This window comes from Aspergillus pseudoviridinutans, assembly GCF_018340605.1.
Source record: "Aspergillus pseudoviridinutans IFM 55266 DNA, scaffold_2, whole genome shotgun sequence".
Classification (NCBI taxonomy): domain Eukaryota; kingdom Fungi; phylum Ascomycota; class Eurotiomycetes; order Eurotiales; family Aspergillaceae; genus Aspergillus; species Aspergillus pseudoviridinutans.
Genome location: NW_025091282.1, coordinates 1,471,607 through 1,485,027, shown reverse-complemented (window position 1 = coordinate 1,485,027; position 13,421 = coordinate 1,471,607). Strand labels below are relative to the sequence as shown.

Here is a 13,421-nt window from a genome sequence, read left to right as displayed (position 1 = left end):
ATGAGAGCCCTACTTTCGAGAGTCATGTACGATATTGACATGCCAGAGCTGGAAGGATCCTACGATTCGACTCAGGGTCAATTGGACTTGGTACAAGGCTGCAATTACAGATAGGCAAATGGATTGAATTCAAGCAAAGCGCCTGTCGCGTTGGGATGCTCAAGAGTCAAGATGATTTCCAAAATCATGGATATCAACCAGGATTCTCCAGATTTCCAGAAATCCAGACACTGAGCGACCATCGCCGGCAAAGCTAAAATTGAACGAATGAAGAGACCATAGAGATAAGCATTGCAGAGATGGGTATCTTCACCAGGAAATTCCGCAGCCACCCAATATTTGCTCCCAAGAACGCCTTATCCATCAAGCAAGCAAAAAGAGGACTGTCATAACTCGTTGAATCCCAAGCGTGTACTCGCGGAATGCGGACGACCATCGCCTTTAGTCAACGCTTGGAGGCACATCCTTGAGAATTTCCCAACCATACTCTTCCTCTGGTTTCTCTGGCTCCATACCAAGGGCATTGCGATACGCGCGTACCTCGTTCTGTAGACCAGAGACGATGCGAATGGGCAGCTCTTCCTCTTCGCAGCGAAGGCGGTAGGCGGTGCGAATCATCTCAGCGCACTTCATGGTCTGAGCATGCCAATGATCGCGGTCGAGACGACTTTCCAGATGAGCGTCGCGTTCGGCCTGGAGCAGATTGTTGTAGTGGCGTTTCTGGGCCAGGTAGCTCATGTTGTTGTTCTGACAGTAGTTGCGGATCTGTTCGACCATGGTCCCAACAGCTGCTTCATATTCCCCGATCAGTTTGGTGTTCTCAACCTGCTCCTGCTTCAAAATTTCCACAAGGCGCTTCTCCTTCGCGAGGGCACGTTCGAGTTCGGCAATACGGGCAGCTAACGTAGAGACTGTCAGCAGCTTCTAATATTGGACGGACAATGGTAGACTTGGGTTCCTACCGGAAATTTCACCATTGACCTGCTGCAAGCTAGGAGTAGTCCCCTCAGAAGAGGCACGTTTCTGCAATTTCTGTCAGCGAAACACCCAAACAGCAGCTTCGCAGAGCTACAGTGTAGCTTTCACGATCCGACGAACGTACCATGATTTCCTCCGCAGTAGATACAATGCTCTTGGTCGTCTCACGGTTGTTCTTCAAAACCTCACTCAGCTCCAACACCATCTCATACAGATGATGAAGATCCATTTGATGACCCGCATTCATAGGTATGCCAGCGTTCATACCGGGCATTCCACCACCGTTGACTTGAGTCGAGGGGCTCGGCATGGCGGGGGACATCGACTGACGAGAAGCGTTAGGCAAATTTGCGGAGTTACCGGTGTTGTCGACGTAATTAGAGAACATGCCCGGACCAGGGTTGTTGCTAGGAATACCACTGCCGCTGTTCAGGGACATACTCGCGGAAGCGAAGGCAGTGTTCAATTCGTCGAGCGTAGACGGATTGACGCTTGCTGGAGATCCGCCAATCTCCTCGCACCAGAGAGAAGGGTCTTCAACAATACCTAGAACTTCCTTTCTAAATTTCTCAAGGTCACCACGACTAACGTGGGTGGAGCGACGGCGATGTCCACGCACGAAAGGTGCCTTGGAATCCGCGGGGGAAGTAGACACGTCGATGGTGCCGGATTGAGGGGTCTGACAGAAGAGTGGACTATCGGTCGGCGAAACAAGGGAAAGGGACTCCTCCGGGGATGCCTGTGGAAGAGAAGAATCCAGCTCGAGCTCTCGCGGTGCCTGAGATGCTAGAGGTGGGTAGTCAAGCTTGGGGGAAGCTGGAGGGACGCCATCACCAAAACAGTCAAGCGCCGGAGTTTCGGAAACACAACTCCGATCATCTTCACTGATGACGGGGACAGGAGCACTGGAATCATCAATTTCTCTCCCTTTCATGTTGCCAGTTGATAGGAAGTGGTTAATGATGGAAGCTCTGGGATAAAAAGTATCTGGACGGTTGTTCCACACTAAGTGAGGGGCAAGAAAGGATAAATTACGACAGGTAGGAGTAGATGACGATGATGACTAGCAGGAAAGTAGTCCATTAGTTTCATGACTTCCTCTTTATTATGTCGCTGGCACCTGCTGTATGTGAACCTGCCGTGCCGCTGCAGTCAATCTCCCCCAGGTTTTCCCTCCAAACCCCCTTGCAACCCTTTAATAACATAAAAATAGCAACCGCATCTGTCATTTTTCTACAGGGAATATGATACAAACTACAGAGGACTAAGCTTTGACTGTCTTCTGCCTTGCTTCGGAATAACAGAGATAGTCCCCGTCTAGGCCGGTTTCCTGGAGTCTTCCTATCTGACCTCTGCCTAGTTTGAGTCCAGGTCTGTTCATGTCATGTCGAGAAGCGCTGCCAGCTTCTCATCTGCTCCTAATGCATAAGGCGGGTTCGTTTCCGAGGTCTTGCTCTCCTTGCTCTGGTCGATCCGGCCGCCGACCCGGGCAACAAGCATTCGCATTTTCTCCAACTCTTGAACAAGCTCTCCGTCTCTCGTGACAAGATTGGGCTGGATATTGTTCTGAGGCTCGGAGAAAGGTTCCAGTAATTTCTGTAATCGCCTCAACTGGTCAAGGCGCCGTTGTCGCTGTTGTCGCTGAGTGTCTAGACGCATAAGCCGTTCTCGTAGCTCCTGATACCTATACCACGACCATCAGTCAGATGAAATCGAACTTATATCGTGTGGTTTCGAACCTTAACTGCTCCTCCTCACTTGCATGTTGGTCCTCTAATTCCGCGGGCAATTGAGTAATATTGCTGCGGTATGTCAGCAAGGTGGGCTGAAAGGTATCCATATCGCGGAACTCACAGGTGACTGCACAAATCTACTGTTGTCTCCAACCGCTTGTCGGAAAAGCCAACATTGTGTGTGGCCTGGCTAACTAAAGACCAGTAAAGGCTTGTGATCTGTTGTGCGACATGTTGAATTGCTTGAGAAGAGTAGATGATACGATTGTGCTGTTTCAAGGCTCCGTTCACTAGAAAAACGTTAGAGCCTACGGTACATATTGAGATGACTTGCCATGGATTCCATCTCGAGCAGACCATGCAGTGCAGGGAGCAAAGGACTAAGCCTAGGACAGACTTACATTTMTGCAGCGCATCCTGAACCGCCTTATCACTCAACTCATCTTCTTCCGACTCAGTCGCGTAGATTCTCCAATCCTCCGGTGGCTCAAGGCTCTCTGACAGAATCCGCACCTGCGCCCTGATAAATGCTGATTTCAGTTCGAAGACAGTTCGACTTGCATCCATTGCCCCATGTCGACACCTGCGTCCTCAATCCGACACCCGAACAGATCGCGCAAACAGCTCCGCGTGTGGAATCTCGCTATCGATAACAGATCACGTGATATGAGCATATTTACTACATTCTCGCTGTTGGATCCAATGATCTTTCCAGGGTTGCAATTGTCTTCATTATCAATTTGCGACTTGCAATTATGCGAAAGCTGAGGTGGTCAAAATAATTAGTGATCATACAAGTCCCTTCCTCGGCCTTTGTGGGCACATTAGAGAGGTAGATGGCTTACGCTCTACTTCTCTCTTACCTCGGCAATCCACCTTCTGGCCTGGTTGCTCCTCCGCAGTAACAAATACCGGCCTCAGCCCAGCAAGCTGATACGGAGTGACTTGGTTAATCGAATCTAACAAAAATCTTCCATTAAGATATCACAAGGGTTTCTTCCATTTTATTCTACATCATGCTCGAAAACAAAAAACCAGTGGGCTTACTCTTCGATATTGGAGGAGTGTGTGTAAGGCTGCCGAATAATAACCATATCTTTGAAGACTTTAATGATGAAGGCTAGGTCGTTTCTCCCTTTCAAGCCATTCTGGACTACGAGCTGGCAAACAGCATCCCCAAGGGATGGGTAAATTTCAGTATCTCGCGCACATCGCCAAACGGCAGCTGGCACAAGCTTGAGCGAGGCGAGATCAAACTGAATGCGGACTTCTTCAAAGCGTTCAACGGAGATCTACGAAACCCAGATTTATGGAAACAGTTCCATGAGAGACTGCAGGAGAAGCAAACAACCGGTGTGCCAACATCGGCACCTCCATTGCCCAAAATCGACGCAGAATGGCTCTTCTGGGAGATGATGCGAGTGTCAAGGACCCCAGACCCATACATGTACCCAGCGCTGCAGAAGCTGAAAGCGTCAGGGCAGTTCATTATTGGCGCTCTGTCAAATACGGTCATATTCCCTGATGGGCACCCTTATAACAGTGACTCAAACGGCATCAAGTCGCAATTTGACTTTTTCATCTCATCTGCGCATACAGGACTCAGGAAGCCAGATCCCAAGATCTATGCAGCTGCGCTGAAGGAGATGGACACATTGGCGAAAAAGAAGGGCTTGCAAGGGGTTGAGCCTTCGGATGTTGTTTTCCTCGATGACATCGGGGAGAACTTGAAGGCCGCAAAGAAGGCTGGATTGCGAACAATCAAGGTCAACCTCGGCCGGACACAGGATGCTATCAGAGAATTAGAGAAGATCACTGGCCTGCAATTGCTAGACGCTGGGGACAAGGCCAAGCTTTGAGCCGAGAGAAACTGCAACGCAATTACTGCGCCAAATGCGATAGATATCCTTTTTGTAGATAATTCTCCTTTGTATCAAATTCCCCATGTGCAATATTTCGAATTAACTAGAACAGTGTTGTGTTATTCACAGTATTTTTTGAATTGTCTACCAATACTGCGTAGTGCTGTCCTTACTCCGTTGTGTTCTCCCCCGCTCGTGGCCAACCTCAATTTTGCGCTGGGATGCAGCCACGCTAAGCGAAACCATCCACAAAGTCCAACTCACGAAATTTCCAACCTCTTCAGTCCTCCTCTGCAGCCAACGTCGACAACTCGGTTTTCAAATCGCGGCAACAGTCAAGATGGTGAGTCTTATTGTTGTTTCAGGTGAATGATAGCGCCTGCTGCATTGTTCACCTTTCAATGAAATCGTCCTGGCGACCGGCAAATTTTTTTTTTATTTCTCGTTGGTCGCTGTGGGGGACGGGGAACGGGTCTTTGCAAGATGCTTCGGACGCCTGTGTTTGAATCTTTCTGAAGCGCAAATTGCTGACTCGGGGGTTTTTCTTGTAGCCTTTCCACAAGCTCGTCAAGAACAGCGCGTACTACAGGTGAGTCTTCGTGTGGAATTATCATTCTGGTAACCGCAGAACTAATAATCTCCATCACAGTCGCTACCAGACCAAGTACCGCCGCCGCAGAGAGGGCAAGACCGACTACTATGCCCGTAAGCGCCTGATCACCCAGGCCAAGAACAAGTACAACGCTCCCAAGTACCGTCTTGTTGTGCGCTTCACCAACCGCGACATCATCACCCAGATCGTCTACTCTGAGATCACCGGTGATAAGGTGTTCGCCAGCGCCTACTCCCACGAGCTCAAGCGCTATGGTATCACCCAGGGTCTGACCAACTGGGCTGCCGCCTATGCCACCGGTCTGCTCCTTGCCCGTCGTACCCTCAAGAAGCTCGGCCTCGACGAGGAGTTCACCGGCGTTGAGGAGGCCGATGGTGAGTACAAGCTCACCGAGGCCATCGAGACCGATGATGGCACCCGCCGCCCCTTCAAGGCCTTCCTCGACGTTGGTCTTGTCCGTACCTCCACTGGTGCCCGTGTCTTCGGTGCCATGAAGGGTGCTTCCGACGGTGGTATCTTCATCCCCCACTCTGAGAACCGCTTCCCCGGTTTCGACATCGAGTCCGAGGAGCTCGACGCTGAGACCCTCCGCAACTACATCTTCGGTGGCCACGTCTCTGAGTACATGGAGACCCTCGCCGACGACGATGAGGAGCGCTACCGCAGCCAGTTCGCCAAGTACATTGAGAACGAGATCGACGCCGGTGACCTCGAGGACATCTACACTGAGGCTCACAAGGCCATCCGTGAGGACCCCTTCAAGAAGGACGAGGACGAGGAGCCCAAGAAGTCCAAGGAGGAGTGGAAGGCCGAGAGCAAGAAGTACAGAAAGACCAAGCTGTCCCACGACGAGAAGAAGGCTCGCGTTGAGCAGAAGATCCGTGAGCTCGCTGCTTAAATGCTTTTCAGTGAAATGGCAGCTGTGTCATGTTGGAAGTATCACCGAGAGCGATAGTTCAACAAAAAGTGTACTTCTCACGCACCAAAAAAAAGCAATTTTCAAGGGAACTATGTTCTGCCAAATCGGCGTTTTCTCGAGTGTAAATTGATGGGACCTTTACGAGCGCATGTTTTACGTCTGGGATATCCTTGGTTTTTATTCGGAGCAATTAGCAGGGTTTTCTTTTCAATGGAATCAATTGTTTGAACCATTCTAATTGCTCCGGTAATGTGTCGACATGCCAGGGTTTCAATTCCAATAGCCAGCCCGAGTAATTAAGGCCGCATGGCGCTGCCTGTTAGTAGGACCCCAATCGAGAGATACGAGCTTTGAAGGATGTCTGTAAGCTTGTCTGATTCAAGTAGATATCTGTCCTCCGTACTGAAACCCCCAAACCGTCTGCGCTGTAAGTACAGTATCCTGAATATTGTGGGACTGGTCAGTGGCCCAGGTTATTGGGTTACTGTGGATCATACCTATGGAAAGGAGACTATTGGCGAGCTAAGCGATGAACCATGCCTTAGGTTGTAGGGTGGGCTCCTATGTACTTACCCTAGGGAGTAATTCTGGCCATATTGGACAACCGGGGCGTATTTCCCTGATTGGCATTATTGAGCTTTAAGATCTTTCTATGATCGCTAATAGACACGGCAAAAGACCAGAATGTTTCCTGTCTGTACCGAGAGGCCATGGAGGATTCGACTGAATACTTAATGTATCCGGTAAAGCACTAATGGTACCGAAAATAATGTCCAGATCCGATGATCGTACTCCATGCCCGAGATATATATCTTGGGAAGACGGGTGACTCTTCCCAAGAATGTGCAGTACTGCTCATATTTCTGAGTATCCGCACAACACGATGTCAAGGATTTCCAGAATAGATGAATCAATTGCTTCCATTCGGTATGAACGTGAGTTGAAGTTGGGTAAACGCCGTCGTCGGCTCTTGCTCTATTGCAGGTAGTACTTAACGACGAAAGGAATTGATACTAATTAAAATATGAGACCATACGAATGCCGATAGGCCTCTGATTGCACCGGTGAAGCTCCTCCAACACTACTAGGTATGAGCCTCACAGCATATTTACCGGCGATCGAATTGGATTATGGTCAGGCGGGCCGGAGTATCTACTCCGTACTTTGTCCATCACGGAGGATTCTCGCCACTCAAAGTATGATCACGCGACTGGGCGGTCTCTCCATTCTCCAGCCTCGGGGTAGGTAATACGTACTGACAATGCAGGTCGATTCACTCGCCTCGTACAATGCTTGCAGAACTTCAAAGAATAGCCTCTTGCCGTGAACTGGTGACTTGACCCTGAGTTGCAAATGGATTGGAGACCTTGGAGCAACTGGCAATATAAGGCATGTACTTCGACGAATGACGATGGGTTCCACTTTAATAGCACAAAGGGTACGTCACGTGCTTACAATGGGCAAACTCCAGCCTCGTTTTGATGCTGGTATCGTATTGGCAAGTCATAGTAATTAATAATATTATTTGACCATTACCAATTTCATCCATAATGGTTGTGTGGCCTTGGCGGCCCGTCGTGAGATGGATACAGTATCATGTCTGATAGGTATTATCCAGAGCATTCGAGCGGAATCAGCGGATTGCTTACGATTGTCAGGTGGCGAGCTTTAGGCCGGCACGTACAGGAGGATAGGTTGCACCGACTCAAGGAGGAGTAGACAGCAAGTAAGGGTTTGTTCCCAAGCTAAATTACCTAGACAATAGTGAGTAGATGGCTAGGTAGATATTTCTGGTGAGGCAAGGCAGTTGGGCTATGCGACAGTACACAAGTGATACAGTAGTACAATGTCTCCTAGTTGAGGTTGAGGTGGAGGACTTCAAGCCACTGAAAGCCATAATCATGATGTGTTCTGCACTTTATGGAGGGGATGTTCCCCTAACCGGTCTCCCACAGACCAGTAAACTGCAAGACAGACAATAGGTAACATAGTACCTGCCTTACCTTTACCCAGAGTGCGACAGACACATTCAATATCTCCAGCATCTTTATTAGACATCCTCAGCGACTCCTTACCAAGTACATACGTACATGCTACTCCGTACTCCATAAAGAGTACCAATTACTAGTTAGAAACTAAGTACGGAGTTAGTTCTTCAAGTCCTGACCTCAGCATTTCTGCTCCCCAGGATCGTCCTCTCCCCACTCCACTCCACCGGTATTGGGTCAGCCAGAAGACCATTTGTTCTGGGTCCCTTTTAACTAGCAACTCACCAGCGAACTACCTTAAGTCTAGCCTGCTGAACCGTCCCGATCGCCATCACCTCCTACTCCTAGTCTTCTGAGAAGTATGGCTTAATTTTTCCCTTTCCTCTTAAATCCTCTGCACCCCTCACTTGTCTTTTTTTTTTTTCCACTTGATATTGCTCCTTCTTTTCACCTGTTCTCCGTTCTGCATCTCGGAGACCGGATTTTCATATCTCTACCTGTCACCATGCCCACGTTGCGCGGCTCTTCGATGATGGAATACTCATACCGTCGCCGCTTTTAAATTGTAACCTCGCAAAGCGATTTCTGCATCCCCAGTCACTATTGATCGATTTTTCGAGTCGCAAACATAAACGAAACATCCTCAGAATAAACTAATACCTGTCTTTCTTTACTATCATACCTCCGACAGAGCGGACCATGCAACCTGCCGCCTGACAATACCGATCTTCCCCCACCACCCGACGATTAATGGCTACATCATCTCTTTGAACGATCAACATCTATTCAGTTCCCCAGCGAGTTACAGACGTTATAATGGAAGGGGTTGAGACTGTGGATGTGAGCTGGCTCCATCATTCGCAGAAAGGTGCGATTTGAGCCCGCCCGACGCACTCTCTTATTGATCCAGATCCTCCGTTTGGCCAAAACACTTGCGTCTGGATTCTAAAAGCCAGCAGATGCTAACTACGCTTCATCAGACCACCTCTCCCGCTGCAAATCGGCTTCTTCCCAAGTTTGTGATAGATCGAGCGCTGATGCAGAATCTACCGCCGCGCAGCCATGCAGAGTAGAGCGCACTACTTCCTCTAATACAGACACCTCTCCATCCCCGCAAGAACCCGTCCCTCCTGCATCTGAGACCCCGAAAGATGCCAAGAACGTTGGAAGCCGAGCTGCGACAGAAAATGGAAGCGATGAAGGCGACAAAGCGGCGGAGACCAAGGCTGTTGAACAGTCTCAGACACCCCAGAGAAGCACACCACGCTCGATCGCAGGAAGAAGGAATTCATGGATTTCTAGTATAAGCTCCAAATTCTCTTCAGGTTCTACTCCTCCGTCACAATCCTCCATGAAGTCGCCAAGTCCCAAGGCCACCTCACCTATGTCGAAGCTCGATATGCCGAACCCCTTTGGAGCAGCCTATTCTCTGAAGGACAAGGAGGAAGAGAGGAGGGACGAACACACTCCGCTTGCCTCTACGTCGCCAAAGGGCCCTTCTTTTCTCCAGAGCGCCTTTCGAAAGTTTTCCTCTTCTGGAAAGGTGGTACCGAACGGGGGCATTTGTGAGCGCCGGGTGATGAACATTGATCATGACAGGGACAGGTGTAAGATTCCAGACCTCGACCAAAAGAAATTGAGGCGTGTTGCTTTCTGTGTAGATGTTGAGATCGCTGGGATATCTCGCCGGGAATCAGACGAGGAGAGTCTCACTGGTGCGAGCAACCAGAAAGTCAAAAAGTCAAACTCAAAGTCCAAAGACAGGGACGATTCCAAACGACCACAACCTGATGTTGCTGAAAAGGAGAAAAGACTCCTGGAGAATGGTACTTCCCGGCAGCATCCTGAGCCGTTGGAGACGCCATCCGACGAGGCCAAACCCAATGGTGAAACTAAGGAGCCGACTAGAAAGCAAGAAAAGAAGAAGCGCTCAGAGGAGGAGAGGAGGGAACGGAAGGAACGGAAACGAAGGCAGGCCGAAGCGAACGGGACTGTACCCCTGCAGCTGCGGGCTGAAGATCATGAGGACGATGCTCGACCGGCTGTTCCTGGAACTCCTCGATCCAAAACACAAAGCCACCCGACGACGGATCCTGTGCGTATTTATCGACGCTGTTGTCAGCTGCGTGAAACACCTGTGCTTAAGAAGATCGTCGATGAGATATCCTCGCCTTCGTCGACACTAGCGGAGTCACCAGGCACTGTCGCCGTGCTTGACCTTACCAACTTCCCCATGACCTCGCAAGACATGGCCACATTCTGCGACTGGCTTGCTATTGTGCCCGTCCGAAAGCTTATCCTTGAAAAATGCGCGCTGAACGACGCCTCAGTCAGGGCTATTCTGGCCGCTTTGCTCGCTACTAAGACTATTGAACAGATGAGACAAAGACGCAGAAGAGCTAAGAAATCTGACATACACCCGCTGGGAAAGGATGATAGATTCTGTGTCGTGGAGAAGCTGTCTCTGAAGGATAACCCCAGGATTGGCCCGGAGGGTTGGCGTCATATCAGCCTTTTCGTCCATCTCGCAAAGTCGTTGAAAGCTATAGACTTGTCCGGCATCCCGCTTCCCAGAATGCCCCTTTCGGCAAATGATTTTTCTGTACCGCTGTCAACGTCTCCAAATCCCTTGAAACCAGTCACTGATGTGACGACCATCTTTGCTAATTCACTTGCTCAGCGATTTGGCGGAGACCATCTTGAAGAGCTGTTACTCAGCGAGTGTAATCCCACGACAGAAGATGTGAAGAGAATATGTGAAGCTGCGACGACCCTTGGGCTGAGAAGGCTGGGTTTTGCAAATAACAAGCTTACCAGAGAGGGATTGGAACATGTTGTTCGCTATCTGGAAGCCGGGAAGTGTGAAGGTCTCGATCTGGGTGGAAACCCTATTCGTGATCATTTGGACTTGATCACTGCCGCTCTTGAAGGAGACTTCCCGCTCTATGCCCTCAGTCTTGCGGATTGCTCCTTGACTCCGTCTACCATTCATCCTCTTCTTCAGCGCCTGACATGTCTCTATAATCTCCGATTCATCGACTTCTCTCATAACCCGGATCTCTTCTCCAGCAAGCCTGATGCTTTGGCAACTTTCAGGCGGTTCCTTCCTAAGATGAAATCACTCAAACGCATTCATCTGGCCGACGTCAATCTTTCAGCAGACCATGCCATCGCTCTCGCTGAGATCCTTCCTGAGTGCCCCAGTCTCTGCCATCTCAACATTCTGGAGAACCCTGCAATCGCAAAACTAGCCGTTGCAACAGACCCCGCCACCCAGGAAGAGGCTTGTGCCGTTTATGCTTCCTTAATGGCGGCAGTGCGCGTGTCTCGAACCATAATTGCAGTGGATATTGAAGTACCAAGTGCGGAAAATAATGAAGTCGTCAAAGCTCTTGCCTCCCAGATCGTGGCATATTGTCTCCAAAATCTGGAACGAGGTGCCATTGAAGAAGAACTTTCAGATCCAGCGGATTCTTCGTCTGCCCGTGCCACTGTTCCTGTACCTGAAATTCTACAGCACATTGTCGGCCATGGTGGCCTTGGCGACGACGTCTGTGAAGACGAGGATGAGACTGCCCCTGACGAGGACTATGTTATCGGAGGCACGGGCGTTGTCAAGGCCTTGGAAGTCTGTTTAGGCACTCTGCACCATCGTGATATGCTGGGGGACCAATCCGGGCCCCCCAGTGGTACAACTACACCTAGGCGTAGGAAGTCAAGGTCATTTGATCCTCAAAGACCGCGTGATATGTCCAAGAATTTGCTTGAATCAGCTCGCAACATCCGCACCCGGATCCAGTCGGCTCTTGTTCGTGAGGATCGAGCCGGCAATGACGCGAACTATCGTGAGTGCCTCCCCGTCCATAGTGCATTTCCGTTCTTACATGAAACCACATATCTAACCAATGATCAACTGCAGGCCGCCTTCAGTTCCTTGACTTTACATTGCAGAGGATGATTCAGCGCTTTGAGGACGAGTACCCGGAGACTCGCCTTAAGCCACCCTCTGTCGTATCTGCACTTCAAGAGACTAGCTCACAAATCTCTGGTGATGATGCGGCGGCCGCACTCGCCGGCAGTGGTCAACTGTTCGGCATGACTATCGACGAGAACGCTGTCGATGATGATGATACCGACCAGTACGCCGTTCGTCTCTCCCGTACGAGCTCAATTACCTCCCTGCATGCCCGCGCGATGACTTCGGAAGAAGGTCACATTCATCGTCTTGGCCAGAATCTCCGCCGTGATTTCCTAAGCCCCTCTATGAATCAAGGCGAGGGCGACTCTTCATCGGCCTCCCTTGATGAATCTCACTTGGAAGCTCTGCGGAACAAGCTTGACCGCTTGCACGAGGAGCAAACTCGCTCTCATTTCGAGGGCGCAAATGCCGACAAGGCGTTTGAAGAAATGGGCTCTGTCGTTGAAGAACTGTGGGCTATGGAGAAACAGGATACGGCGGCATTTGAGCAATGGCGACAAACTCAGATTGCCGCTCAAATCAATAGTGGCAAGCAGACTGCATCCCCGAAGCCCAATGGTGCTATCAAAGAACATCTGGAGGTGAACCAGAAGCCGTCGTAAGAGAAGTGGTTACACCGGATATCAGCGACGACCATTTCTCTGCTTTAGCTAAATGCTCCTTGAGTATAGCCTGCTGTAATTGATAAAACAGCGCTACTCGTTTGTCAACTGTCGCATATTGGTTGTTGATTTCATCTTCTCATATTGCATTGTTTCAGCGCGATTGATGATTTTTGTACATATATCCCAGTTATCTGGCTGAGTTTGCGCTCGTATATACTTCACCAGTCCCTCCTGCCATAGTCGGAGGCATTGAACAAGAATAGGCTTGTATGGTTTGCCCGGTCTCAAGATCCACTGTACCATAGTCGGTCTGATCTCACAGATTGTTATAACTACCCAAGAAAAACTATTGACTTCAGACTTTCAAATCCGATTTCCCGCTAGTCTTAGTACTGAAATCATTGATGGGTCTCTGTGCGGGTTGCGTGGGTGATCTCCACCACAGGTTTGTGCTTCCTCGGTTCTGCGGTGGTGGTGCTGCGTTCCCCAGAAAATCACACCTGTTTAACTGGGGAATTTCACATGTCAGTGCTTCCACCATCCACCATCCACCATCCACCATCCGTCATCTTACTACCTATCTCTACTCCATCTTCTCTTTTCCCCCTTCTCCATCAGCTATCTCCATATACCCATCCTTTGGAGTGCAATGCAATAATAGTATGGTCATGTTCGCCTCCGCCGACCCTGGATAGTCCCTCAAGCACCTTATCGTCTCCGTCTGTGCTTCCTTCCACCCCCACA

The 13,421-nt window shown here is 49.8% G+C and overlaps 5 protein-coding genes across 5 annotated transcripts; 3 read left to right on the top strand and 2 right to left on the bottom strand.

The window, feature by feature from the left end:
• Positions 1 to 441: 441 nt before the first annotated feature.
• Positions 442 to 1,912, bottom strand: Asppvi_002578 (uncharacterized protein; the record flags this gene model as incomplete). The annotated part of the gene is made up of 3 exons (XM_043298560.1): positions 442 to 899; positions 963 to 1,023; positions 1,103 to 1,912. The coding sequence occupies 3 exons, from the start codon at positions 1,910 to 1,912 to the stop codon at positions 442 to 444; spliced, it is 1,329 nt and encodes a 442-aa protein (XP_043154495.1).
• Positions 1,913 to 2,355: 443 nt separating this feature from the next.
• Asppvi_002577 (kinetochore subunit FTA4 family protein) lies at positions 2,356 to 3,278 on the bottom strand (the record flags this gene model as incomplete). Its single annotated transcript, XM_043298559.1, has 4 exons — positions 2,356 to 2,662; positions 2,718 to 2,780; positions 2,833 to 3,001; positions 3,113 to 3,278. 4 exons carry the CDS (start codon positions 3,276 to 3,278, stop codon positions 2,356 to 2,358), a joined length of 705 nt encoding a protein of 234 aa, XP_043154494.1.
• A 449-nt stretch (positions 3,279 to 3,727) lies between these two features.
• On the top strand, positions 3,728 to 4,570 carry Asppvi_002576 (HAD family hydrolase; the record flags this gene model as incomplete). The annotated part of the gene is made up of 2 exons (XM_043298558.1): positions 3,728 to 3,781; positions 3,836 to 4,570. The coding sequence occupies 2 exons, from the start codon at positions 3,728 to 3,730 to the stop codon at positions 4,568 to 4,570; spliced, it is 789 nt and encodes a 262-aa protein (XP_043154493.1).
• A 343-nt stretch (positions 4,571 to 4,913) lies between these two features.
• On the top strand, positions 4,914 to 6,084 carry Asppvi_002575 (60S ribosomal protein uL18; the record flags this gene model as incomplete). Its single annotated transcript, XM_043298557.1, has 3 exons — positions 4,914 to 4,916; positions 5,125 to 5,162; positions 5,223 to 6,084. The coding sequence occupies 3 exons, from the start codon at positions 4,914 to 4,916 to the stop codon at positions 6,082 to 6,084; spliced, it is 903 nt and encodes a 300-aa protein (XP_043154492.1).
• A 2,825-nt stretch (positions 6,085 to 8,909) lies between these two features.
• Asppvi_002574 (putative cell wall biogenesis protein Mhp1) lies at positions 8,910 to 12,674 on the top strand (the record flags this gene model as incomplete). The annotated part of the gene is made up of 3 exons (XM_043298556.1): positions 8,910 to 8,961; positions 9,074 to 11,938; positions 12,013 to 12,674. 3 exons carry the CDS (start codon positions 8,910 to 8,912, stop codon positions 12,672 to 12,674), a joined length of 3,579 nt encoding a protein of 1,192 aa, XP_043154491.1.
• Positions 12,675 to 13,421: the final 747 nt, after the last annotated feature.